The sequence below is a fragment of the Sturnus vulgaris genome, chromosome 22 (genome assembly GCF_052056855.1).
Source record: "Sturnus vulgaris isolate bStuVul1 chromosome 22, bStuVul1.hap1, whole genome shotgun sequence".
NCBI classification, from domain to species: domain Eukaryota; kingdom Metazoa; phylum Chordata; class Aves; order Passeriformes; family Sturnidae; genus Sturnus; species Sturnus vulgaris.
The window spans coordinates 2,643,775-2,669,710 of NC_142264.1; the positions used below are offsets into that span (position 1 = coordinate 2,643,775).

The following is a 25,936-nucleotide window of genomic DNA, read 5'->3' on the forward strand; positions in this document are numbered from 1 at the left end:
GGTTTTATGGCACACCACGGGGCAGGACCCCTGCAGCCCCCCAGGATCCTCTCACCTTCGGTGCACTCGCAGCTGTAAGTGTTGGGGCCGTCCACGCACTTGGCACCGTTCTTGCAGGGGGTGCTGGCACATTCGTCGATGTCAAACTGGCACAGGTGCCCGTTGAAGCCTGGAACAGAGGGAGAAGTCACGTCCCTGTGCACGGCAGGACCCTCCAGGTCCCCTCCCTGCTTCTCGCCAGCTCCCGCGGGCCCCCCGCATCCCGGCTGGGGCGCCGGGTTTCCATGGGGATGGCTGCTGGGGGCCCTGAATGCGGGGCTGCGACCCACCATTGAGAGCATCTTATTTACATCTCTAGAGGAGCAAAGTCTCTGAACTTCAAAACCTCCTTTCACAGATTAACCGTCTCCCCATTCTCTGCTCCACCCCGTGACTTTGACACCGCATTCAAAGCCGCTGGTGCGGCCCCCCCAGCCCCCAGCCCTCCTTCCCAAAGAGGGGCCTTTTCAAGTGCAAAGCCGTGGGGTTTAATCCTCCTTCCCCTCTCCCATGGGCCGGAGCTGGAGCAGCATCTCCTACACGGGCTCAGCCCCTCTCTGCAATTGGAGAAGTCCCCTCCAAAGCACCAAGAGGTGCTCGCTACACTCTCCCAATTTCAGAGGGCTATGAAATTTAAGGAGCCCATTCTTGGCTCCAGCCAGGATGCATCCTGGCTTTGTTTCCAGCACAGTGGCAGTGGGATGGCTGCACGTACCAGTGGGGCACTCGCAGTGGAACTCGTTGATCTTGTCCAGGCAGTTGCCGTTGTGCAGGCAGGGGCTGCTGGCGCACTCGTCCGTGTTGATCTCGCAGTAAACCCCCTCGTACCCTGCCGAGAGACCCAGCACTGTCAGCACCATGGCACAGGGCTGGCACAACTCCGTACATGGCGGGATTTGATGCACAAGCAGCTCCTTGGATCAACAGGTTTTGGTTTGATCCAAGCCAGCAAGGCTGGCAAGGGGAGGAGTTCAGTGTAGGGCTGATGGTGCCCAACTCTCACTTCTTGTCCCCTCACCACACAACCTTTACTGAGCTCTTTCTTCCAGGTGCTGTCCCCAGCTGTTGACCCACCCTGAAGCTCAGGGGCACTCAAAGCCCTCCCAATGCCCACCCCCAGCACTAAAGCTGAGCCCACAGGGCTGCCCACGCACCGGGCATGCAGATGCACTGGAACTCCCCGATCTGGTCCAGGCAGGTGGCATCATTCTGGCAGGGGTTGGAGAGGCACTCATTGACATCAATCTCGCAGCGAGGGCCTGAGTAGCCCTGCAGACACTGGCACTGGAAGGACCCTTGGGTGTTGATGCACTTCCCCGCATGCTCACATGGGTTGGCACCTGGAAACCACAAGCACGGCTCTCAGGACTCGCTCCTGGCTGTGCCAGAGCCTTCCCCAGCTGTGCTGCTGTCACCCATGGGAGCTCACCCAGCGAGCACTCGTCCACGTCCTGGTTGCAGGCTGGCCCCATGTACCCCGAGGGACACGTGCAGATGGCTTTGCCATTGACGGGGTTGGTGTCACAGTTGGAGCCCTCGTTGCAGGGGTTGCTGATGCAGGCATCGTCCAGGTGACACAGCAAACCTGGGCAGCCAAAGGCAGGGGCACGTCAAAGATGATGGGCACATTGCAAACCAAGACTGCAGTAAGGAGCCAGGGGACATGCAGGGCAGGGGACAAGGTGGGACAAGGACAGGGCCTCACCTGTGCGGCCGTGGGGGCACTCGCAGTAGAAGGAGGCCACCCGGTCGTGGCAGGTGGCCCCGTGGAAGCAGGCGGCCATGGCACAGTCATCGATGTTCTCGCTGCAGTCCTCGCCCGTCCAGCCATTGACACAGACGCAGTTGTAGCCACCGTGGTTGTTGTGGCAGGTGCCACCGTTCTGGCAGGCGTTGGGCATCAGCTGGCACTCGTCCACGTCCTCAGTGCAGTACTGACCTGCCAGGGGACAGGGCAGCTGCATGAAGCTGGCACTGACCACTCCCCATGTGAAGCAGGACAGCTCTGCCCACACTGTGCCCAACACCCCTCCAGGCAGGACCCGTCCTCCCAGCCCTGTGCCATCCTCATTCCTGGCACTACCTGTCCACTCAGGTGGGCACTGGCAGTTGTAGGTGTTGACGCCGTCCACGCAGGTGCCCCCATTCTTGCAGTTGTTGCCTGGACAGTCGTTGATGTTCTCCTCACAGTTCTGACCCGTGAACCCTGCACAGAGGAGACACCTGCCATGATGCCAACTCCCCCACTGGCTGTGCCACCACCTTGCCCCTCGGCACACCCCCCCACCTCCAGCAGGTTCATTATCAGGTGCTGAGCGTGTGCCAGGCGGCTTTGAAGCAGCTGCCTGGTATCACCTTCATCCCCATTCCGCCTCTGCTGGGGCCTGGCAGGCAGCAGCTTCCTCTGCACAGGGCAGGGTGTCCCTGCTGCCACAGCCTCCAGCTCTGGAGACGCCTGCCCCGAGCAGTGCAGGATCTGACTCCACACAAGCCACAGCCAAGCAGGGCTGCTCCCACGAAGGCTTTGTGGCACCCAGTGCTGAATCACCAGCGTTTAATTTCACTTGTAAAGAACCTCAGCAGCACTGCTTGCCCCTGAGGGACCCAGATCCCTGCCAGGGCGAGCCACCATCCCACACGATGCTGGGCTCATCCCAGCCCATCTCCTGCTGATAGCATGGAAACCCTGCCACCCCCAGCCTCTCCAGCAGGAGCACAGCAGCCAGGCCCTTCTCAAGACATCTCCTAAGCCACCTCTGACTGACATTTCTGTTAAAAGCTCAAAGCTCTTGGCCCAAGTGCTTGGGGTTTGGGATGGCAATGCCAGCCCACTGTGCCAGTGTCCATCTGCAGCTCCCTCAAACTCCCCAGGGCATTCTGCTGTTCCAGACCAAGCTGCTCCTCACCCCGGCAGCACAAAATGTCACCTCCACAGGTAAGGACCAGGTATCCACACTCATCCTCTGTGGGACCCCTGGCCCAGCTGGGAGCTTTCTCCTCCCTCTCCCCACATTTTCCTCACCCCAGCCCCATCACATGGGGAGCAGCCACAGCTTTTTGTGACGGCTGGTAGGAGTCCACAGCAGATAACATTGATTTGCTCATTTTTAAGCAGTGGGGCTGAGCCCGAGCAGCAATAACTTGCAATGTCCTAGACACAAGGATTAACTCATTTTGAACCATCCAAATGAGTAATTAGTACGGCAATTACTTTAAACTCAGGGTTACATTCTGCAGCGATGGCACGATAAAACAGCCCAGATTAGTTTAACTTGAAGAAACCCGGTAGGGCCAGGCCTCTCTGGGAATGAAAAGGGGACATTGTTCCAGGTTTGCTGTGCCACATACCAGCATATCAATCACCCCCTTATCATGAGGAACAGCCCCCTGTGCCTCTGCTGCTGGTGCAGCTCCTGCATCGTGTGGGATGGAGGAGGTGATGAGGGACCCCCTGCTCCCTGGAGCAGGGGCTGTGCCACCCCACGGGAGGTGAACCAGCTCCTGCAGGATGCAAATCTCCTGGAATCAAACCAGGGAGCTGCAGATGGGTGTGACAGCAGCGATGCTGCCGGGAGCAGGGCTCTCCCCCAGGGCTGTGCCTCACCCCGCCGTGCCCGACGCTCAGGCTGCTCGGCCAAAGTGCCTCGTCAGCAGAATGGCAGGGCAGGGCTCCTCCTGCCACCACCTCCACCTGCCCATCCCTGCGGGACAGGGCTCGGAGCTGCTCCAACAGAGCACTGCCCCCGGGAGCTCATCCTGGAAGGAAAGGTTTCCTCCCTGGCACTGCCTGCCTGGTCAGCCCCACACCTCCCTGTCCCTAAGGACAGGAGCTTTGCTGCAGCCTGGGTGAGCTGTGGTGGAGGTGAGGCAGCAGATCCTGCAGGGATCTGTTCTGGATGGTTAATGGGATTCCTGAGGTACTGCAGCCAAAGGCTTTGGGAAGGGGATGGAATCTCTGAGCCTGTGTGGGTTATCAAGGCAAGATCCCCCACACAGCTCACAGGGATCACTTATCTCCCCCTAAGCTGGGCTGGGCTGCCAGCAGGGTGTGGGTGTCTGTGCCATCTGGGAGACCCCATCCTCACCCTGACGCCACATCCCCAGCAGAGATGGGGCAGGGGCTACAGGGAGAGAGGCTGGAGCTCCCCATGGCAATGCCCAGCCCTGCCCAGGGTGCAGAGCAGAGAAGCCACCCAACCCTCATCCTGCTCTGGCCACTGCTGGGCTATGGGTGACCAGAGGATCAAACCAACCCCACAAGAGACTCCTCAGGCAGCACAGTGCTGCCCACAGCTCCCCTCCCAGGGACAGGGTGGGTGCATCCCCTCCACATCTGCCACAGCTGGCCAGTGTGGCTGGCTCGGGTGAGGAGCAGCATTCATCCCAGGAAACAGAACCTGGTCTGAGCGTGGCTTTGGGTTGAAACTCCAGTTTCATTTCTCCAGCTGACCCAGGGACGGGGGGAGCGTGGAACTGCCCAGTCCCTTCCTCTCCCTGCCCTTTCTGCACTGCAGACCCGGTGTCTGAGGGCAGAAGTGAAAGGGTTTGCCGGGGTCAGGGGGCCCTTACACAGCTGCTGCTCTTCTCTGGGTTTTGCAGGCTGCCAAGCTCCTTTCCAGGGTGCCAAAATCCCTTCCAGAGTGCTGAGCTCCCAGGACAGCCCCTACCATGCCCCTCCACAGGAGCTCTCCCTGCCAGAGGCTGCAGTCCTGCTGGGCTGCTCCAGACCTTGCCAGAAGGAGCAGCAGTGAGCACAGAAAGGGTCTTCCTTCCCCAGCTCCATTAGCACTCGGAAACTTTCCAAAATAGCTATTCTGGGCTAATTATTCCATTCTGGAAGTGGATTAAGCTAAAGCGGAAAAAGGCACTCTTATTCTGGAATATGAGCATCCGCACAGGGGCCTCTGCTCAAACAGTTGTTTTGGAAGAGCTATTTTGGTGAAACACAAAGTATATAAAGCCCCCAGATGAACTCTCCTCCTCGGGCATCACTGCCCAACATCTTCCCTAAAGCACACGGCACAACGAGCCCACAGCCAGAGGGTTTTTCCCCTCCCAGAATCACAACCTGCAGGAAATTCAGGCACTACCCATTTCATTTCCACTTCATTTCATTCACAACTCATACGGAGTGCACTAAGGTGCTGCCTCAAGCCTTTCCCTCCCTACCTGGCAGGCAGGTGCAGTCGTAGGTGGTGTCCCCGATCTGGCGGCAGGTGCCCCCGTTCTGGCAGGGCGAGGGGTTGCAGGGCACGTAGAGGTGCTCACAGTTCTGCCCAGTGTAGGCTGGCTTGCAGAAGCACTGGTAGGTGCCCACCTCGTTGGTGCAGCTGCCCCCGTTCTTGCACACAGGTGGGGAGATGTTGCACTCGTTGACGTCCTGCTTGCAGTTGGCGCCGTGGAAGCCGGCGGTGCAGCGGCAGATGTAGTGGGCTTCGAAGGGCACGCACTGGCCCCCGTTGGCACACGGGTTGGAGGCACAGGGGTCGGCCTGCTGGCAGGTTTTACCTGGGGAAAGCAAGGAGGGAGGGTGAGGAGGCAAACGGCAGCTCAGCTGTCGGTGGCAGAGATCTACACCGGGGTGCAGACTTGGATCTGGGATTGGTCGGAACCAACCTCAAATCCCCACTGTGTAAGAAGGTCACAGATCCCTCAGCTGCGATCCACCCACCCCCAGTCAGGTTTGCAGGCCACCCTCCCCACCTCTAAAGCCAATCACAGGCAGCTTTACACCCAGAATTCACAGAATCACAAGGTTGGAAGAGATCTTCAACATCATCGAGTCTAACACCTCAACTAGACCATGGCACCAAGTGCCACATCCAGTCTTTTTTTAAACAAATCCAGGAATGGTGACTCAACCACCACCCCGGGCAGACCAATCCAGCACTTTACCCCTCTTTTCCTTAAAAAAAAAACCTTTTCCTAACACCCAACCTAACCTTCCCTTGACGCAGCTTGAACCCACAGGCTCTAACCCCTTACCACAGCCCACCCCACGCGTCCCCAGGTGCCACCCCTCACCTGACCAGCCGGGTGGGCAGCGACACTTGTACTCGCTGAGGGTGAGCAGGTCGCAGGTGCCGCCGTTGCGGCAGGGGTTGCTGAGGCAGACGTTGTCACGGGGCGTCAGGCACAGCTCGTCGGTGAAGCCCAGGCGGCAGGCACAGGTGTAATCCACGGTGCTGCCCCGCACCAGCGCCGTGCAGGTGCCCGCGTTCTTGCAGGGGGAGCTCAGGCAGGGGTTGGGCAGCTGGCACCGCTCGCCCACGTAGGCACCGCTACACCTGGCAGAGGTAAAACACGTCAGTGGGATGGCCCCGAGTGGCTGTGGGGTGCCCCGGGGAGAAGCCCAGCCCCGCACGTCGGGTTTGGTAGTGGGGAGGCTCTGCCCTGGCTGCTGCAGGCTGGGAAGAGGAAGATGAAAGAGGTGCTGGGAACAAAGGCGTCCCCCATGGAGGGGCTTGTGCTGGCTTGCACAACCGCAGCCGTGGCTGACATCCTGTGTCTCATCACAGGGAGATTCTTCTCCCTCCCCTCCCAGCTGAAGAGGAAATCGAGGCACAAGAGACACATGGTAGGGGCAAGAGGAGCAGCCCCATGCCCCAAATCCATAGGGTCAGGCAGCTTGGGGACAGCTCTGCTCCCTGCCCACCCTGGAGTCTCTGCTTTACCAGGGCTATTTTTATCCTCCCTCAATCCTAAATCACTCAAACATAATTAAGCAGGGGCTCAGCATTGGCTGTCAACAGGTGGGACAAGTTCCTGCTTTTCACAGTCAGCTGAGAGCTTCCCCAAAGCCAAGCCCAGCACAAGGAGGGTGAGTGGCCCTGGCTGCTGCATCCCTCTGTGTGAGGGCCCTGAGAAAAGAGCCCCCAATGCCACCACCAGCTTCGCCACCTGTCACCATTGGCCACCTGGGCTGGAGCTGGCACCAGGGATATGCCCTGAGGGTAAATCCCACCAGCCATCCTGGTGGGTCTGGGTAAAATGTGTGGTTGGCAGGACCCTGCAGATGGGGGAAGATGAGGATGGAGCAAAGCTCTGCACCTGACACAAAACAATCCCAGGGATGAGGCACAAACCCTCCCACGTGGCATCTCTTGTCTGCAACACTCAATGCCACCACAGATTTTGTCCCCAACCAGCTCTGCTCACATTACAGCTCTTCCAAAGAGGGATGTTCTGTCCTGGCCGTGCTGTGCTGAGCAGCCATGGTGAATAGGGCATGGGAGGAGTGAGACAGTGCTGGCACTCTGCTGTCCCACACCACGATGGCAATGCCACCACAGGGTGTACCACCAGAGCCCTTGAGAGCAGAAACAAATCCGGGATCCTGCAGGGCCAGGAGCTTGGGGTAAAGCAACCCCAGCTGGAGGTGATGGCTGGGGAAGGTGACAGCACCTGGGCACTGGGGGGCTGTGGCAGCTCAGGCACCACGAGCTCACACCTGTTGCCATCAGATCTGCTGGGACATCACATTCCTGAGCCTCCTGCACTGCCTCCAAGGCTCCTGTGGCAAGGGGGTGAGCGGGGGGGGGTCCCAGAGAGCACTGCAGAGCACAGAGGTCACCTGCAACCCCCAAAACAAGCCCGTGGGGCTCCTCTGGTAAAGCACAACCAGCAAACCCCACCCTCATCCACCCCAGCCTGGAGCCACAGCACTCTGCCGGCAGCAAGACCACATTTCAGCCTTGCTCCCCCTCTCTTCCCCTACTTCTTTTTTTTTCCTTTCCCCCCCCCCCTTCCTTTTTTTTTTTTTTTTTTTTTTTTTAACCCAATTCTGATTTCATTGTCGGGGATTGTGTGAGAATTTGTCAGGATTCGGAGACATTTTGAGTTAATGAGACGGCATTATCCAGGCCAAATGAAAAAGAAAATGTGTATAATAATAAATCAGGGGCATCTGCTCGGCACACAAAGGGCGGCGGGGAGCAGGTGTGCATCCTAATGAGGCGCAGCAGCTGCCGGCGCCCGCGGACCGTGCCCGGCTCGCCGGCGGCTCCGAGCCCCGGCACCGGCGGCGCTTCTGGGTGGCTGCGCGGGGGAATGCGGGGCTTGGGGCCGCCTGAGAAGGGCTCTTTGTGCGGGGATACGAGCGGGGATAGGAGCAGGCGCAGGCACGCCGCTGGGCTGTGCAGTCATCTGGCAAAACCCCCGCACGCACGTCTTTTTTTTTTTTTTTTTTTTTTTTTTAAAACTTAAAACAATCCCCTCCCTCCGCTATCGCGGAGGATGGAGGATAGCGGAGAGTCACGGGAGTCTGCAATGGGAGGGAAAGTTGAGGGGAAAAAAGAGGAATAAGAAGAGAATAAAAAAAAAAAAAATTGATGCTGGACAAAGAGCGCTGGTGGCAGCGCGGGAAGCGCCGAGCGCGGTGGTGACACCATGGGACAGGGACAGGGGGACCAGGAGGGGATGCTCGGCATCCCAGCCAAGGCAGGAGGGCAGGAGGGCTCTCTGGATTGTGGTTCCTGCGCTGTGAGGTCGGCGAGAGGGGCGCACAGCCCAATGCCATCACACCCAATTAGTTTTCGGACCAATTCCAGTGCAGACAAATAGGGGTTTGAACATATGGATGGGAAACCAAGGTAAATCCCAGCCTGGATCTGGGCATGGTTATTAGCCAGGAGGTTAATTAGTGATTGGAAGAACCCTGAGGGACAGGGAAGCCCCTGCCTGAAGGCACAGGGCGGGTTGGGGTCACTGGCAGTGCCTGGGTTGGGGGCTGCCTCACACCTGGCCGGGCTGCTCAGGTGCTTTCCAGGGTTGTGCTTCAGGAAACCCCTCAAATTGGTAGATTATTAAAAAAAATAATTTCTATTTGTTTGTGTTAAGAGCTGATTTATGGCCACAATCATGCAGAAAGTGAGGAGAGTGCAACAGATGGCAGGGAAGAGTTCAGCTTGGAAAGGCTGAGATGGGCACATGTGGGCCATCAAGTCCAGGGTACACTCGTGCTCCATATTTCTCCTCCCAGAAAGGGGCATTCCCAGCAAATCTTCAGGAAAAAAGCAACCCAGCGGTCACTGCTCTAACCCAAGGAAGAGTTTCTCTCCTGCCACGTGGGGCTGTGCAGCAGAGACCCCCTGTATGTGCCCACCAACTCCTAACCTCACACACCCGCTCACAGCACAGGGAACCTCCCAAATCTTTCCGTGGTTTCTAAGTCATTCTGGTTTCTTTGTGCCCAGGACATCCTTCTCACTCACACCTGGTGGCTTCCACACCACTCCTGCACCTTCTGTAGATGCTCCAGCACAGGACGAGGCTGTTCCTGCCCTCTCTGCAACAGCAGGTCTGAGACAAGCAGGGAAGAGCACATGGCCAGTGATGGATGAATTTCACTGCTCCCTCCCCTGATGGGTCCCAGAGCTCACTCACAGACAGAGACTGGAGCTGCATTTCAAAGCCCAGCGACCTCAGCAGATTCAGAGAGGAAAGCCTGGAGACAAGTCTCGCATGCAAAGCAAGAGATCAAAAACCAGGTGAAGAATCAAGGCAATCCAAGTTGTAGCTATTTTTCAACTTTTCCAGGTCTGGATTCAGCAGAGCTAAGTGCAACTCCCAGCTATGCTACAACCTCACCATGCAGCCACCTTTCTCTCCAGCGACTAAAAACTTTTCCTAAAGCTCAGCCCAGGGAGCTAAGCTTTATTTTTTGTAAAAAACACGAGGTGGTGTCAGGGATTCCAGGTGAGCAGACGTGGAGGATGCGACATCCCCGCAGGCTCAGCCAGGTGAAGATCACCCTGTGGTTTTTCCTTTGGCATTTCCCAAGCCAGGGCTACCCAAACCAAACCCCAAGCAGCTCATGGAAATTAGCATAGGAGACATTAAAGCTCGGCTTTAATTACAGATATATGTGTTGGCAGAGGACAGGGCGGGTGCTGCAGGATCAAAACAGCTCAGGAGGGCCATTAGAAAGAGGCTTCGAGGCAGTGAAATGTGGCCAAGCTGCCCGGAGTCCTGAGGAGCCTCTGTGAAAGCCTTGGTTAGGCTGGTGTGGTCACAGTCCCAGCTCCAGGCATGACGAGCACCCCGTTCCCAAACCAGGCAGGAATGGCTAAAAATACCAGTGTGTCTCCCTCACTGTTTCCATTGACTCATTAACGTGCTGAGGAGGCAACAAATGCTCCATTTTAGCCACTGATGGAGGGTGATGACATCCCCATCCCAATCCCATCCCAATTCTGGCCATGGCCAAGCCCTGCTCCAACACACAAAGCTCCCTCTCCCAGCACCATTCCAGCAGACAATCTCACAGCCCCACACTTCTGGGGTGTGCTCCACCAAGGGACCAGGCAGGACGGGGGAGAGAAACCAGTCCCCAGCCCTGTGGATGAGGGTGCTCCTGGCAGGGTGAACACACTGATTTACACCCCCAGGGTGTCTGGGGCTGCTGGCCATCCCAGTGGCTTTTTTTGTTTCCGGGGGTCAGGCAGAGGCTGGGAGCTGGATTCCCACAGCACCAGGCTGGGATGTGTCTTCCCCCTCGGAATGAGCATCCGAGTGCACACTGTGGTGAGGAGGGACACGATTAATAATGAGCTGCTGGCCCATAAATCTGCATGATTCATGGCCAGTGTGAAGGGTGATGGAGAAGGCCTTGTCCAAGGTCAGACAGCAGTCCCTGGGGACAGCCTGGGAACAGCAACAGCGGCCCCAAATTCCCACTCTGCTCCCAGCACCAAGCCTGGGCCAAATCTGGATCTGCTCAGCACGGGCACGTGCATTTGTTGTGTCTGCTGCACATCCTTGAGGAGTTACAAAATTCCAGCAAGGCTCCAGGACAGCTCAGCAGGTCACATAATCAAAAGCATGAATGAGCTGCAGGAGTATCAGAGCTGCTGCTCAGCTCTGCTCTACACCTCTGCCAGCTGGGTGTTACCACAGCTTCCAGCCCCAGCAGTGCTGGCAGAGTTGGGGTGCCCATGTCTTTTGATTTCTGATTTCTGATGCCCCCAAGCCTGTGGGTTCTGCTCTGGGTGCTCCCTGTGTGTGGCTCTGGTGCTGCCAGCCCTTTGTTCACTCTGTCGTGCAAGGCTTTTCCTCCAAGCCACCAGCAACAGGTTTTGTCCCTCCGCAGCAATGCGGGCACTGAAAGCATCCTGAGGCAGATGTTTCTGTGACCTCTGACCCAAGACTAATGTTTTCCTTTCTGCACTAAGCTGCCATCTGCCACGGCCAGCACAGATGACACCCAGGCACTCCCGCATGGCAGCACGGGGGCTTTGTTCAAACTGGGGATGCACAGCTCTGCATCACCCCTCAGCTCACACCACCCCTGCTCTCCTGCCTGGTGCTCCCAAGGGACCCCGAGATCGTGGCAGGGCTGGAGGTGAAGCCCACTCTGGGCTTAAAACGTACAAAAAAAATTCAACAAGCAAAGTGGGAATCAGGTGTAAACTGGAGCACATGCCCACCCTATGGAGGGGCAGGTTCAGGGGGCAGCCCCACACTGCAGGAGGGGACAGGGGGCTGGTAGAGACCCCCATCCTGGCCCCACATCCAGGCTGCCTCTTATCTGCTCTGCTATCACCTAACCTCTTCCTCACCCTCAACTGCTGGAAGCACAAACGGCCGTGGTTGTTTTCCCCAAGGTATGAGCAGCGTGGGAAAGCTGAGCAGAGCAGGCTCAGGTCTTTGCTCGAGCACCATTTTGGGGGCACTTTGAGACTAATGGGACCAGGACACTCCTTGGTGCTGGGTTTAGGGTCTCCCACCATGGGGAGAGGCCCCCACCCCAACAGGTTTGGCTGGGGGATGCCATTCTCTGCTCTGTGGTACCTGTGGCTCAGAGCAACCACCTCAGAGTCTCAGGCAGAGCCTCCCCAGCACAGAGAAGGTTCAGGACCACAACTGTGACCTTGAGTGGTGCACAGGGTCCCCCCGAGGGGACCTTCACACCCCCAGAGTCCCGTGCAGCAGCAAATGTGCTGTGTGACCTGTGGGTGGCTGTGCCAGCGTGGTCAGGACCCCATAGAGTGAAGCAAGTGGCTGAACGTGAGCAGGACACTCAGATTTCACATGTTTGCTGGCAACAGCTGAGGGAAGGAGAAACAACCCTCAGGAGAGCCTCCCCTAGCTGCACAACAGCCCAGAGCCACTGCAGGCTGCTGCCTGGTGCAGAGTGACACAGCCCTACCCCGCTGTCCCCACAGCTCTCGGGGTAACCACCATCCTGGGGGTGACAACGGGAACCCAACCTCCTGCCCACACCTTCCCCTGCACCCCGGCAGCTGCACAGAAAGCAGGGAGCCTGCTTTCCATCAGGCAGCCACGCACAAGAGTCACCTTTCCAGTTGTGCCAGTGACTCCCTTGCCTGGCACAGCCTGGGAGCAACACCCCAGCTTTCTCCTGGTTACACCCTTCCCCATAGGACACGTTTGCTCGCTGCCAGCCCAGGGAATCCTGATCTCCCCTGGCTCCAATCTGACCAGAGAAAAAGGCCAGTGCTTGGGGATATGTCTCCATGTCCCTGAGAGAAGAAACCTGCTTCTCGCTGCATCTTATTCCATTCATTCTCATTCCACTGCCTCCCCAGGAATCCCTCCCGTGATGCATGGAGCAACAGGTGCTACTCCAGGATGCCCTGGAAATATCCTGCTGACACAGGAGAGAGCACACTCTGGAGCCACGGAAGGCAGGGAGCTCTGGAAAACGATCCTGCTGGGGAATCAGAGCTCAGGACCCTGCTCTCTGCCCCCACCTCCTCGCCCAGCATCACCAGCACACAGAAAGAAACGGGTGCAGGGAGACGAGGAATACTTTTGGATGCTGCCCTGACCTCCCTGGAGCACATGGGGTTGTGGATGATCCCTGTTCCCTGGCAGCCAGAGGCTGGGGGGCTGCTTGAGCCCCCTCTGGCAGTGGGCACAGCCGGGCTCACCACGCCTCACTTTGTTCAGTGGCTCCTGGCACGTTAAGAAACCAAAGGCAGAGCTGCCCAGCTGCCCTCAGCCATGTGGGGCACCCCGACTGGGTGATGCACCCTAAAGCTGCCCCGGCGCCAGCACAGCCCCACAGAAACCTCCAGCAGCCACGACGGGGCTGCCGGTACCAAAACCCAGCACAAGACCTAAGTGGTGGTTTTTTAAGAAGTCTCGTCCAGGTCCTGCTTTATTAAACACTCTGGGACACCAGCCTGGGAAAAAAGCAGAGTTTCACACAGGGAGGTGGTTGGCAAAGCAGCAGGTTACTCCAAGTGACATCAGGTTAATAAAGCAAGAGCAGATCTCCATTCTTGTTTAATTAAAAAAGCAAACTGCAATCCCAAGTCTTTGATGTGTTTTTTTTTTCTTCTTGTTCCATTTCATTTTTGACCTAGCCCAAGTCATCTAATTGAGATTTTAAGATCCAGACTTTCATCTGGAGAGAAACTAAAGGAATTCCCAAAGCTGGATATACTCGTGGACAGGAGTGGGGAAAAAACATGCTAGAACGCTGTTCCTCCTATGCAGGAAAAAAATGGCTTTGTTTCTTAAGCAGACATTAGTCAGGACAGTTTGGGAATCAAAGTTCCCATTGTAATGAAAAACAATATAATCCCATTACTAAGCAGAGTGGCCAGGCTATTCACGGGTGGTAACTGGCTACCTGGGAAGGAGCTGCCTTTCAATGGAGCTTCATTCACAACAAACATGAAAGATGTCGAAGGAAGAGCCCAAGACAAAACTTGCCTCATTCCCACCCTCAACAATGGCCGCTATGAAATATTTGTTTTCCCCAGTCGATGTTTTTTTTATATCCTCTGCCGGTGTAAAGCTGCACAGCCCCATTGTTTGTGGGCTCACTCTGCTCACCCTGGCCCCTGCTCCTTCTCTTGCTCATTGATGGGGTGACCACGAAGGATGTGCTTCCAGCAGAGGATCCCCAGGGAAGAACACAGCCTGGGCTGAGCCTGGTCCCATCACCCCCCCGTGTGATTTTTGGGGACAGGTCCCCCAATAAGCACCCACAGTGCCCATCAGACACTGCAATGGCATCTGAGAACACTTCCTGCAACTGCTCCCTGCTCTTGCCCTCTAAAAATGTTTTATTCCTTAAGCCAGCAGAAGAAAAAGTCAGAATTTGAGGAAGATAAGGAATTTCTACCTCCACAGGCTGCCTGCCAGCCCAGCATTGCTGGTGCCTGAGGTCACTCTTCCCTCCCCACCCCTTTTGGGGTAACTCCTGGTTTTCCTCCAGCATTTGCTGCCCATGCAGGTTGAATTCGCTCTACTGTGCTCTCAGAGCTCTGGCACACACACAGCCCCAGTGTCACCATCTCACTAAGTGATGATGGACTCCTTCTTCTCTCCCCTTTCCCCCTCAAACCAAGTTTTGGCTAAACACCGTGCTGCCCCAGAGCCAAATATGGAAAACTCCCACTCGTGACCCCACCATCCCACTCGTCTAATCCTGAACTTAAAACCTACGATTAGGATCTGAACAGCCACCAAAAGTTTAAACAAGCTAAATTTAGCCCTGATATTTATAAACAAGGAGGAGAGGGGGGTTTTGCAGAGCACACGGGTGCCCCGTGGCACAAAGCCAACCGAAAGCCAGAGAAATTCCTGCTGGGGATGTTTCAGTGGGATGGGGAGTGGGCAAAGGTACCAGACAGGGATGGATCCAGCTCCCCTCAACCTCACAGCCATGGAGCTGCTGGTCTCTCTTTTTGCAAGCAAAACTCCCAAAAAATAGTTATTAGCAACAAAACTCTTTGCCCACTTGGAAACCATCCGAGATGCAGGCGGGTGTCAGCTCCTGGGAGCTGCATCCCGGGATTTCTGCTGCTGCAGATTTCTTCTGCTGAGTCTAGCCAAGGAAACGGCGAGAGAGGGAGGGAAACCTCTGCCTCCGACACCTTTTGCCGGCAGAAATCCCTGTGTCAACATGACGCCCTCGCCGAGGGAGCGGGGACAATGGTGGCGGCTCTGCCCTCCGGCCGCAGCCCGCATTCCTGCCCCCCTCCCCTGGAAACCCCCCTTTTGTGGGGAGCAGCAGGCCCTGTGAAAGGGCCGTCTGTCGCCCTGCCTTTTGACTTGGAGGTCTGTGTCTAACATTTTAATAGGGGCTGGGGGCCGGGGACAGACCCCCCTCCTCCCGGGCTGCTCCCCTGTGGGGTCACTCTCCCAGCCCGCCCCAAAGCTCCCTAGCGGGAGCTGCACATCCCAAAGGACAGCCACATTCCTCCACCCGCCCCAGAGGAGCCATCCCAAGGGTTAACCATCCAGGAGTGCCTTTGGGAGGGTCTCCTCCTGGTCCCCCAAGAAGGGATGCTTCAGCAGGGCAGGAGTGATGGGAACATGCTCTCCTCCATGGCTGCTCATTGACAGCAGAAAATTCCTTAAAATAAACCACGGGACACTCACAAATGCTCAATCCACAGCCAGCAGGGAGCATGTGGCCCTCGGGGTCTCCATCACCTCACTGACACGGGACAGAGCAGCTGACAAAGCCAAAAGCTTTGCCAAAAGCTCCTTTCCGTGCTCCTCTTGGGGACAGGTGTGACAGGCACAGGTAATGCCACATCACACCACAGAGGACAAGGAGGAACTGGCACCAGGATGCCAAACTCAGCCCTGGCAACAGATCATGCACAGCCCAGAGGGTAGAAACAAAGCTGGCACTGCCACTCTCAGCCATGGTGATTTTAAATCAAGGCCAAAGCAAGAAGTTCCCCACCCCTGGGTGCCCCTGTGGCACCCAGCCCTCCCAGCCCACCACCACCGGGCCACTTGCCTGCAGGGTGCCCCTTCTATTAAATAAGGGCAACGTTATAGCATCATTAAAACTTAATAAATCCATTTCCCATATAAATACCATTAAATTCAGGTTTTGGGGAAGGGAATTAGGGTGAAAACTTGTTAAAAGAAAATGACTTCGGCGCAAATAAATTTTTGCAACTTGACTGAGCATGAAAGTTTCCCATTAAAATGCGACTCGGCTCCCTTTGCTGGAAATGTGCAAGAGCCTAATAACCATGGCCTAAACATTAACTGTTTAACTGGCTTTTCCAATATTAACTCCAGGCTGCCATGGGGGGAAGGGGAGGACGTGATGGGTGAGAGCTTAAAGCAGACATTAATTACTGCAGTGCGAGGGAGGCACACCCCGAGCTCGCTTCTCACCAGCATCCTGCTCCCATGCCCACACTGGGATTTTGGGTTTGTTCTGTGCAGGGCCAAGAGCTGGACTCAATGATCCTTGGGGATCCTTTCCAGCTCAGGGTATTCTGTGATTCTGTGACTCCCAACAGAACTGATTTTGGGTATGGCTGGCTTGAAGCACAGTGTGAATTCTGCTGCATGTGAGGTGGCAGGCAGGAGCTGGACTCAATGATCATTGTAGGTTCCTTCCAACTGAAAATATTCTTTTTTGAGGCAGAGCTCCCCATACAGCCCAGCCAAACATCTCTAACCCATCCTCAACACCTCACAGAAGTTTTTTATTCCTGCATCTCTCACACCAAGAACTGCATTTACCAATAGGAACCTCCAGCATCACTGGGGTGCCCAGAAAAACTGTGGCTGCCCCATCTCTGGAAGTGTCCAAGGCCAGGTTGGACAGGATTTGGAGCAACCTGGGCTAGTGGAAGGTGTCTCTGCCCATGGCAGGGGGTGGAATGGGATGTTTAAGGTCCCTTCCAACCCAAACTATTCCACAGTTCCATGATCACCCTATTAACCGTTAGAAAATCACTTGAGATACCAAGACCACAGTACCACAGACCCTGCCCATGGGGGACCTGCCAGCATGAGGAGGTGACAGGAGAGGACCTGACCCACCAGGCATGCACAAGAGGAAGGCAGAGGCCAGATGTGGGTGTCCAGGTGTGAAAAGGCACCATCACTCAGCTGGAATCCAGATGCTCAGCTGGAAGCAGCTCTGAGCTGCTCTACCAGCAAGACTCAGGTGTTAAACACTGAGGAGCTCCCAGGTGAGCATCTCTAAGTGTCCTGGGGAGCTGCCATGGCCTGGGACCAGCAGGGTGTTGCAAAGACTTTTCAGCATCACACACAGGAGCTCTGCTATAAAGTCCAGTCAGCAGGGCCTGACCCTCACACCTCTCTGCTCCTGGGTGCCTCCACATTCAGATACCCAAGAATCAAAACTCCAGCATTCCCCCTTGACACCAAAACAGCATTTCCATCCTCATTCCAGAGCTGTGGCTGCAGCAAATCCAGGCTCATGAGGGCACCATGCAGCAAGGCAGCATCAGGGACTGATGGGATTTGGGCACAGCTGCTGGGATGGGTGGAGGCAGCACCATCCTTCAGGCATGGGGCTCAGCACCATGTGCCAGGTAATGAGATGAAAACACCATTTGGGAGGAAACTGCAATCATCCCAAACCACTTCTCCAGACTGCTGATCTTTCTAACCCTGAACCGAAGCAGAGCTGCAGGAATAGCCCAGCTTGGGGAATGAGCAACCCAAGTGTCCCTTGGTGCTGCCCCATTCCAGGCAGCAGAAGGAGCCTGGCAGGTCCTCAAGGATGGCTGCACACAGCCCTGAGTGGAGCAGGGCACCCTGAACACCTTTATGGCCACTGGGAAGAAGACAGGACTCAACCAAGACCCCACAGCAGGTCTGCTTTCCCGGGGGGGTTAAGTTATACCCCAGAGGCTCTTCCACTCTGTGGCCCCAACACATGGTGCAAAACCTTCACCTGGCAGCACGTTAACCACAGAGAAGTCTCCATCCAGATCCAGAGCTCACCAGCTCTCCCTAAGTGCACCCTGGGGCTACTCCCTCGTAAAACACGCTGATGCTCTATAAATTTCACATTCCACTCATGTACACACGCTGCCACCACTTGGGACACCAACCAACACGAGCAAAACGAGGGTCACCACACCTCCAGGCCTGGAAAAAGCAGGTTAATTTCCAAACAATGTTATTTTAAAACTTGCTAACTGCCTCCTGATTATGTTGTCCAAGCCCTTAATTGGTGAATAGCCTGGTCTTGCAGTGACTTATACGTGTCACCCTCATGCTACATACAATAAACCATAATAGTCTGGGAGGTGAGGCCAGGTGTGAGGTATCAGCTGGAACAAATGGACGTGTTGTGGCTGCCAGCAGGAAGACAGCGAGTCAGGTGTTGAGATGGGAGAGATTTTGGTGGAATAAAATATACCCCACATCACAGAGTGAGTGACCTCCAGCCCCAGGGAGCAGAGCCCCGTGCAGTGCCTCACACCACGAGACCACAGAAACTGAAGATGCCCCTGCTCATTGCAGATGACTTTTAAAGTTCCTTTCCAACCCAAACCATTCTGTGGGCACACAGCTTCGAGTTGCTGGTGGGAAACAGCCCCACTAATGTGAGGTGATGAACACCACTGTGAGTTCCTGATCCTCTCTGCATCGCCCCATCTCTCCTGCTCATCTCGGTGCTGAGGGACCTCCAGAGATATCTCCTCTCAAACATATCCCATGCTCGTCACACAGGACAACCCTCTGGCTACCACAGGTATGCAAGCCAAGAGAAAAACCAAGAAAAAAACCTCAGCCCAAGCAATAAGATCCCAAGGACACAGAGCAGGAGTGAGTGGGACCACCTGAGACACCTGATAACCATCGAGACACCTTTCAGAGAGCACAAACAAATTCTTTAAGACAAGAGCTAAAACCCTCACTGCTCTCTCAATGACCTCAGCAGCTGGGCTTTGGTTTCTCTTCCACTGGAATCTGCAACAGGTGACACTTTGGTATTTTTAATCTCCCCTCTTACCCATTTCCACCTTGTTCTTTCCCAGAATGAGATCAGACTTGAAAGAGCCATCAAGAGTTCTCAACATGGCTGAATCACTGCTCGTCTACTTCTTTAAGAGCTTCCTCTGGTTGATTGTTCAACACTCCACCCTCTTCCTCTCCAGCACCGAGACTGCATTTTTTCTTTGTTATTATTTCATGGAAATAACGTTGGGTTTAAAGCACATGAGAAAAACCAAACCAGAAGGAAACTTCCGCCCTTTGCAATGAGATAACAATGACTGAGCAGCTGAATAACTTGAAGGGCACAGAAACTCGTGGGCCTCACATCACTCCTCTGCCTTCCTGGTTGTCTCCTGAAAGAGTTTTGAGCTAAAATAATCACCTCTTCCCGCTATGGTCCCCCTCAGAATGCTTCTTCCCATGTTTCTGGCCCGCTGCCCGTGGAAGCTGGTGGTGGCAACGAGCACCAGCTCAGGAGCCACTGCCCTGGCTGAACGACAACGCTGTGCTGATTCATAAACAGAGGAAGTACTTTAGCAAACTGACTTTTCCCCCTTTTCAGCACAAGCCCAGTGATTAATTTTACTTATTTTTTCCCTGCACCGTCTCTTTGGCTTCTCTGAGCAAGAGGAGAATCCAGGCACAGCTCCTCTGGTTTTAGTGGTGAGAGGCTGGTGGGGCAGGGCTGGAAGCTCAGCCCTCTTTCAGTGCCATCTGCTTTTAACTAGCAGAGCAAGGGAGGTCCTGGGAATAAATGTCACATGGCACAGGGAGCTAAAATCAGCCCGACTCATTTGCAGGGATGCCAGTCAAAACTAGGGTTATCCAACAGTCTAATTAGGAGCTATCACTAGAAGTCAAAAACGACCTCTTGGAAAAACCTTCTCATTTAGTCTGGGAAAATGCCTTAGTCCAAGGCGAGTGCCTTTTCTGGAATGCCACAGCTCCCCAGCACCACGGGACCTCACTGCAGCCACCAACTCCAGCCTGGACCTTTTAGATCTCCATCTCTGGGACAAAAACACCCAGAGCCTTCAGCTGGGGTCTGTGCAAGACCCACAGAACTGCTGCTGCTCTTGCTTGTGCGGATAACCCAGCCAAGACGGAAAGCAGCTCCAAAGGAGCTTAATTAGGGCGCTTCTGTCCCAAGCCCTCCAATCCAACGCTTGGTCCCCTCCAATCAATTAAAACCCTGCATGTCCTGCACTGCCTGGCAAAGGGACAAAGCAAGATAAGGCACCTGGAGCTTTACAAACTACCCCTGTAAAATAATAAAAGGCAGAGAAAGCTCCTGGTCTTGCGCTGGCGGTTCCCTTTCCGTACCAGGGCTGATAACCTGGGCTTGGAGTTATCAGAGCTGGATCCACGTAACCCAACGAGCTCTGTCCCGCCACCAGAGCCGGGACACTCGTCCTCTGGAGCAGCATCCCCCTCGTACACTATTTATTTCACTCCACTTTCTAATTGGATTTGTGGGGGCAGCACAAAGGGGCTTTATGGCCAAACTTTGTTAAGTGCCAGGCCGAGCAGAGATGTGGCCAGCAGCCAAAATGGTGCATTTCACGCAGGCGCCAAAGGGCAGTGCCAAGCTTTTCTGCGTCTGGTATCTTGTGCTCTTGGCTCTGCTTTGTTTAAGAAGCTTGGAAGCAAAGTTCCTCGTCAAGAGATATTCAAACAAAGTGAAAAACCTGGATTTTGCGAGTTGCTATCAGGTAACTTAGGAAGTTGCACCTCCTTCAGTCTGGCTGTACCTCCAATATCTGCCCCTATCGCCCTGCATGGGACAAGAGCTTTAATACACCCAGAGCACACACCTTGTGCTCCTGCAAAAAATAACTCACACACACTCATGAAGCATCTGCAGCCAAGAGAGGAGTGGTTATTCACAGCCAGCAACCAAAAACTTCTTTAAAGTTAACTTTTTCTCTTAAAAAAACCACAACCCACTCCGAGCCTACTTTGGAGGCTTCTCCAAATAGAGCTCGCACACATCAGATCTAATTAGATTCCATCACCATCTGCACATGAAATGTAAATCAGGAGTTGCAGAGACTTAAGAAAAAAAGGAAAGAATGACCACAAGGAGAAGGAGGGGTGTAAGGTTGGGGAGGGGGGTGGAGGGTTGGGCATTCTGGGAAGCCATACATGATTAGTCACACAGCATTAATCTGCCTCCCTTAACAATAGCTGCCGAATTTCGACCGAATCCCAGCTGTCGCTCTTTGAATGAAAGAAAACAAGATTTAGAGCGTCAAGCGTTGGTAAGGGCTTCTGTGCAAAAAAAAGTGGCGTGCATTCATTAGTGCCTCACAAAGGGACCCAGCCTTTGTCCATTAAATTGCTCATGTGCCTGATTGATTTGCTGATTTATTTGCACCAAAGAGTTGGGGGGCTCAGCTTGGAGAAGGGGGCGGGAGGTGCCCGGCTACTGGGCAGAGTAACGGCACCCAGGCGGATTTGCAAAAAAGCAACACACATTGTCAAGGGAAACTGCCATTCAACAGGTTGGGATTGGAAATGCCTTCAGGTTCCTCCGCCGAGGACTTCCTATTTGGAAATTTGGGGTGGGTGGGAACGTCTGCCCGCCTGCTCGCAGCTCAGGCCATGTTCAACAGGCAGAGGGGAAATCTGGCCGGAAAACAGAGCCTTGCCCATTCACATTTCTTTTATGGAATAGTTTTAAAAAGGGAGCTGGAGTCTTATTCATTTCTCTTGGTTATTGTTCCCTGGGAGCCTGGAGTGAATCGGCCATCGCTGCGGTGGGTCGGTTGGTCCTTCAAAGAGTCCCAACGCTTTACACATCCGTTTCCCCACAATCAGCTTGGAGAAAGCCCCAGCCTGGGTGCCAGGTCCCACCAGGAACGCCAGGCTAGACCACAGCTTGGCACCAGCACTGGCAGGGCTGCAGGAAGAGGTGCCCTGCTCCCCTGGCCATGCCTCATCGGCCCACAGACACCACTGGGGCAGCTCCAGCAGCCAGAGCCACGCCATGGAACCTCTCTCAGGTGTTTATTGGAGATGTACTGGTCACCCTAGTGTGCAAGGGACCGAAAGGCAATGCTTCAGGGCCAGGAGGGAGTAGCTGGAAAACAGACAGACAGACAGCCTCCCTCCCCGCCCGACGGTCCAAGGAGCGCCGCGGGCTGGCCCTACCTCCTGCTCCATCAGCAGGGCAGTCTGCATAGGCTAACACCAGCAAAACATGGCCCTTTGCCCATGTTTTTCCACCCAGCCAGGAACAAAGCCCGATCCTGCCAAACTCGTGGTGACTCCTACACAAGCAGGTTATTCTTGCCACTCAAGGAAAGAAAACGCATCTTGCCCTATTAAATCCAGAGCCTTCAAAGCAAAGTCAACATGCATGTCAATAACTTTGGTCGGGGGAGATGAAAATCCTCTGGCTGCTCCATACTTACTGGCACACCTCCGTCCCGTTGGGAAAAGTTTCACACTTGCCCCCGTTGAGGCAGGATTCGGCAAGCTGCGAGCACCGTAAACCTGCAAACAGAGGGACAGCATTAGCCACAGCTCAGGGCCCTGGTGGCAGCAGGGGGGCTGTGTCCCCTGGTGTCACCTGGGCTGGGGACAGGCTCGTTGAGACCCCCCAGACCCCCTGCACAGCCTGGTGAGGTGGGGTCCAGCACCCGCAGGGTGATGGACGGGGCAGGGACTGTGTGGCCCCTGCACTGAGAGGTTCACCTAAAAATAAACCCAGGGTGGGTTTGAGGGTAGGCTGTGCCTGCTCCTCCAGCAGGAGGACTGACAGAGAGAAACCGCAGATCAGGCCCTTGATTGACAAATGCCATTTGGGAAAAAACATCCAGCCCGGGGCCCATTAGTTACCATAAGCTCGGTAACGAAATGAGTCGCCCGTCATAACTTGCTATGAGTAAAGGTTTCATTGTCTGGCCCTCAGAGCCAAATTCTGCAGAGTTACCACAGCAACTCGCTGAAAGTACCCAGAATCGCTTCCGATTTCCACCCCGGCTCGCTCTTCCCCTTCTCTGCCCGCTCGCTCTTCACGGTAACTGGTTCTGCGACACGCGTGTGCAGCCGGGGCAGTTTCACATTGAGCGACTGCCGCTTCGCACCGCCACCGCCACAACCCAGATCCTGCCTTGGATGGGTGCCGAGCCTCGGGCTCACCCCGCTGGGGCTCCGAGTCCCACGGCAGACGGACTGGGCTGCTGGGGACCGCTCCAGCGAGGTGCTGGGGACCGCTCCAGCGAGGTGCTGGAGCTCCCGACCGGGCACAACTTTCTGCAAACTTAGCCTTCCACGGCTCCCAGCTCTGTTGTAGGAGCAGCACCGCTGCCTTTGCTCTCCAAAATCCTCTCAGGGCTCTCCGGAGGGGGCTACTAGTTCGGTCCTGGGGCACTGCAGGGTCCCGACCTCCTGGGATGGGCTGTCCCCCACTCCGTCCCGCACCCCCCGCCGCTTTAGGGGCTCTTTTCCAGTGCCCCGACCCGCTGCCCCCGACGGTCGCGCAGCGCTTTGCGGAGAAGCACCCGCACCCGCCCCAGAGGGGGGGCCCCGAGGGGCCCCGGCTTTCAAGAAACAGGAAACCGAGAAAAAATTTGCAAAACGGTCAAAAGCTCTCGCAGAACAGCAGCAGGAGCGCGGCCGCCCTGCGCGCTCCTCCGCCGGGCCGAGCCCCGGCTCCCCCGGCTCTCCCGGTACCGAGCTCCGCTTCCCCCGACGGCAGCGAGCGCCGCTCCCCGCGGCAGCCCCGGGCACCGAGCTCCGGCTCCCGGTGGCCCCGAGCGCCTCCTTCGGGGCACCGAGCCCCGGGCTCAGCCGCGCTCCCCTCGCACCGTTCCGGCCCCGGCACCCCCGCAGGGCTCAGCCCAGCTCTCCCAACACGGTTCCGGTCCCGATTCTCCTGCTAGAGCCGAGCCTAGCCCCGGCGCATCCCGCCGGTTCCCACGAGGACCCCGCGCCCGGACCCCCCCCCCCGAGGGCGCCGCGCTCCGGTCCCGGTTCCCACGGGAACCTCCCGGCGCGGACCTCCCGACGCTGCCGGGCTCCGGTGCCCGCCGTGCCCCGCTGGGCTCCGGTGCCCGCCGCGCCCGGCCCCGCTCCCGGCAAACTTCCAGCGGGGCGGCCGGTGCGGAGCCCGTGGCGGCGGCGGCCCTCACCTCGCGTCAGGGCGGGCAGCAGGAGCACCAGGAGGCCGGGCGCCAGGAGCCGCTCCATCCCGCTCTGCTCCCGCCGCTCACAGCCGCATAGATCCGCGGGGCCTCGGCCGAGCCGAGCCGAACCGGTGCCGGTGTCTGTGCGGGTCCGCGCCGCCCCGCCGGGAGCCCCAAGCACAGCGCGCCCGAGCGCAGCGACTCCGAACGCGGCGCCTCCCGCGGCTGCTCAGCCCCGGCGGGCCGGCCCGGGCGGCGGGGGGCGGGCCGGGACGGTGCGGGGCGGGCCGGGCGCCACGGGACGGGAGGGGATGGGACGGGACGGGCGAGACGCTCCTCCCTGCCCAGCCCCGGGGGCCGCCGTTGGGAACCCCCTTCTCGCCACCGAGGGTCCCCGCAGCCCCCCTCTAGTGCTAGTCGGGGTCCCTACGGGCAGCCTCGGGGCGGACGAGTCCCTCTGTGCAGTCACCGGACACCCCCGGTGTAGCTGCCCCATGTAAGCACGGATCAGCTCCTTCTCTCCGTGCGGCCACCGCGCACCCCCGGTGCAGCCTCCCCCTGCAGTCCCCCAAGCCCTGCAGGGCAGCCCCTAGCACATCTCTCACGTGCAGCCACTACAGAGCCCCAGTGCAGCTCTGGACACTTCCATGCAGCCCCCACAAGCAGCCCCGCATTTCCCCAGTGCAGCTCCGGACACCCCCAGTTCAGCCCCAACCCCAATACTGGTGCAGCCGCCTGCCATGCACACCCTGGATAATTCCAGTGTAGTTCTTCCATGGTCCCAGTACAGCTTCCTCAGTCCAGCCCCTCAATCCCTGCACATCTTCCTCATTCCAGCCCCCCCAATCCCTGCACAGTCCCTGGGGCCGCAGTTCTGAGCTACCACAGCAGCCCCCAGTCCCACTGACCCACGGCGTGTCCGTGCAAGGACACACAAACCACAGGACATACGGGAATGGGGTGGCTGTACCGGGAGACCAGGACACGGACTGACCATCCCCTGGGTGCTGGGAAGCGCAGTGTGGGATTCCCCTTCTGACCCCCACCAGGACTCAGGTGTGCCCAGGTACGTGGAGCCATTTCCCACCCAGCTCCCCCGCAGGTGCCGGCAGCGCGCAGAGCTGGGTCGGATGTTGTTTGTTTTGTGCTGTGAACTCATGAACTCCCAGGCAGAGCCTGCGCCGCATCCACAAATAAACAAACACACTGGGAGAAGCGGGGAAGCCAAACCCAGGGGCAGCCCCACAACCCCTACATGTGTGCAGCTTTCCCACTACAGTGACAGTGACGGGGGGGTCCCTGTGCCCTCACCCCCAGAGCCTCATTCCTGCCCCAGCTGTGCCACAGCCAAGCCTGGAAAACCAAGCTGGAATGCCCCACCTGAAATCCATTCAGGCCCTGAGCCCAGGACAGGTTGAAGCCCTTAACTTGGGATTTGTGGGTGTCTCCCACAAGCCCATCTCCCTCCGTGGCTACAGGGGGGTGCCCAGGGCTGTACTCACAGAGCACCACTGATGGGAACAGCCTCTGTGAAGTGCATTAAAAATGATGCTTCCTCATGGGGTTTGGGGGGCCAGCCCTGCTCAGTGAGACCACAGTGCCTGCAAAAGTGGGGAACAAAAACTCAGAGTGTGGAGAATTTGGGGTACCAGCTCTCCCAGGGATGTGGGTACTTAAATCCCATTGGACTCTTGTGTCTACCCCAAGTGCTGTTGGAGATTATTGGACGGCTCTTTTACAGCTCCCAAACATGAGGACATGGAGGGATGGTTGCTGGCCTCTGACTGAAAGCTTGGGAAAGAGGAAGAGTAAGGAGGGTCAGCAATAGTTAATGGGAAGGAGGTGACACTGTGGTCATCTGTGTCTCTCATCTCAGGGTACCTCTCCACCAGCCCCCGGGCTCATCCCATCCCATGCCAGCCCTGCTGTTATCCCACTGCTTCCTGTTGTAAACTATTTCCAGAGCAAGTGTGAAACAATTAAACAAACCGAAGGGCAGAGTCTGCTCACCAGATCAAAGGCATGAGCCCTGCAGCGGTACCTCACTCCCGCGG

At 56.6% G+C, this 25,936-nt stretch overlaps 1 protein-coding gene across 1 annotated transcript in view; it reads right to left on the bottom strand.

The window, feature by feature from the left end:
• The window catches only part of NOTCH1 (notch receptor 1), a 41,747-nt gene extending 17,766 nt beyond the window's left edge, over nt 1-23,981 (bottom strand). The window contains exons 1-10 of the mRNA XM_014880078.2: nt 23,889-23,981; nt 22,167-22,248; nt 6,064-6,326; nt 5,209-5,547; nt 2,123-2,245; nt 1,745-1,978; nt 1,469-1,624; nt 1,194-1,379; nt 755-868; nt 56-169 (exon numbers count right to left, since the gene is read on the bottom strand). Of these exons, the coding sequence (XP_014735564.1) occupies nt 56-169; nt 755-868; nt 1,194-1,379; nt 1,469-1,624; nt 1,745-1,978; nt 2,123-2,245; nt 5,209-5,547; nt 6,064-6,326; nt 22,167-22,248; nt 23,889-23,946 (1,669 nt within the window). The 5' untranslated portion in view covers nt 23,947-23,981. The remainder of the gene's footprint in view (nt 1-55; nt 170-754; nt 869-1,193; nt 1,380-1,468; nt 1,625-1,744; nt 1,979-2,122; nt 2,246-5,208; nt 5,548-6,063; nt 6,327-22,166; nt 22,249-23,888) is intronic.
• Between the last annotated feature and the right edge of the window lie 1,955 nt (nt 23,982-25,936).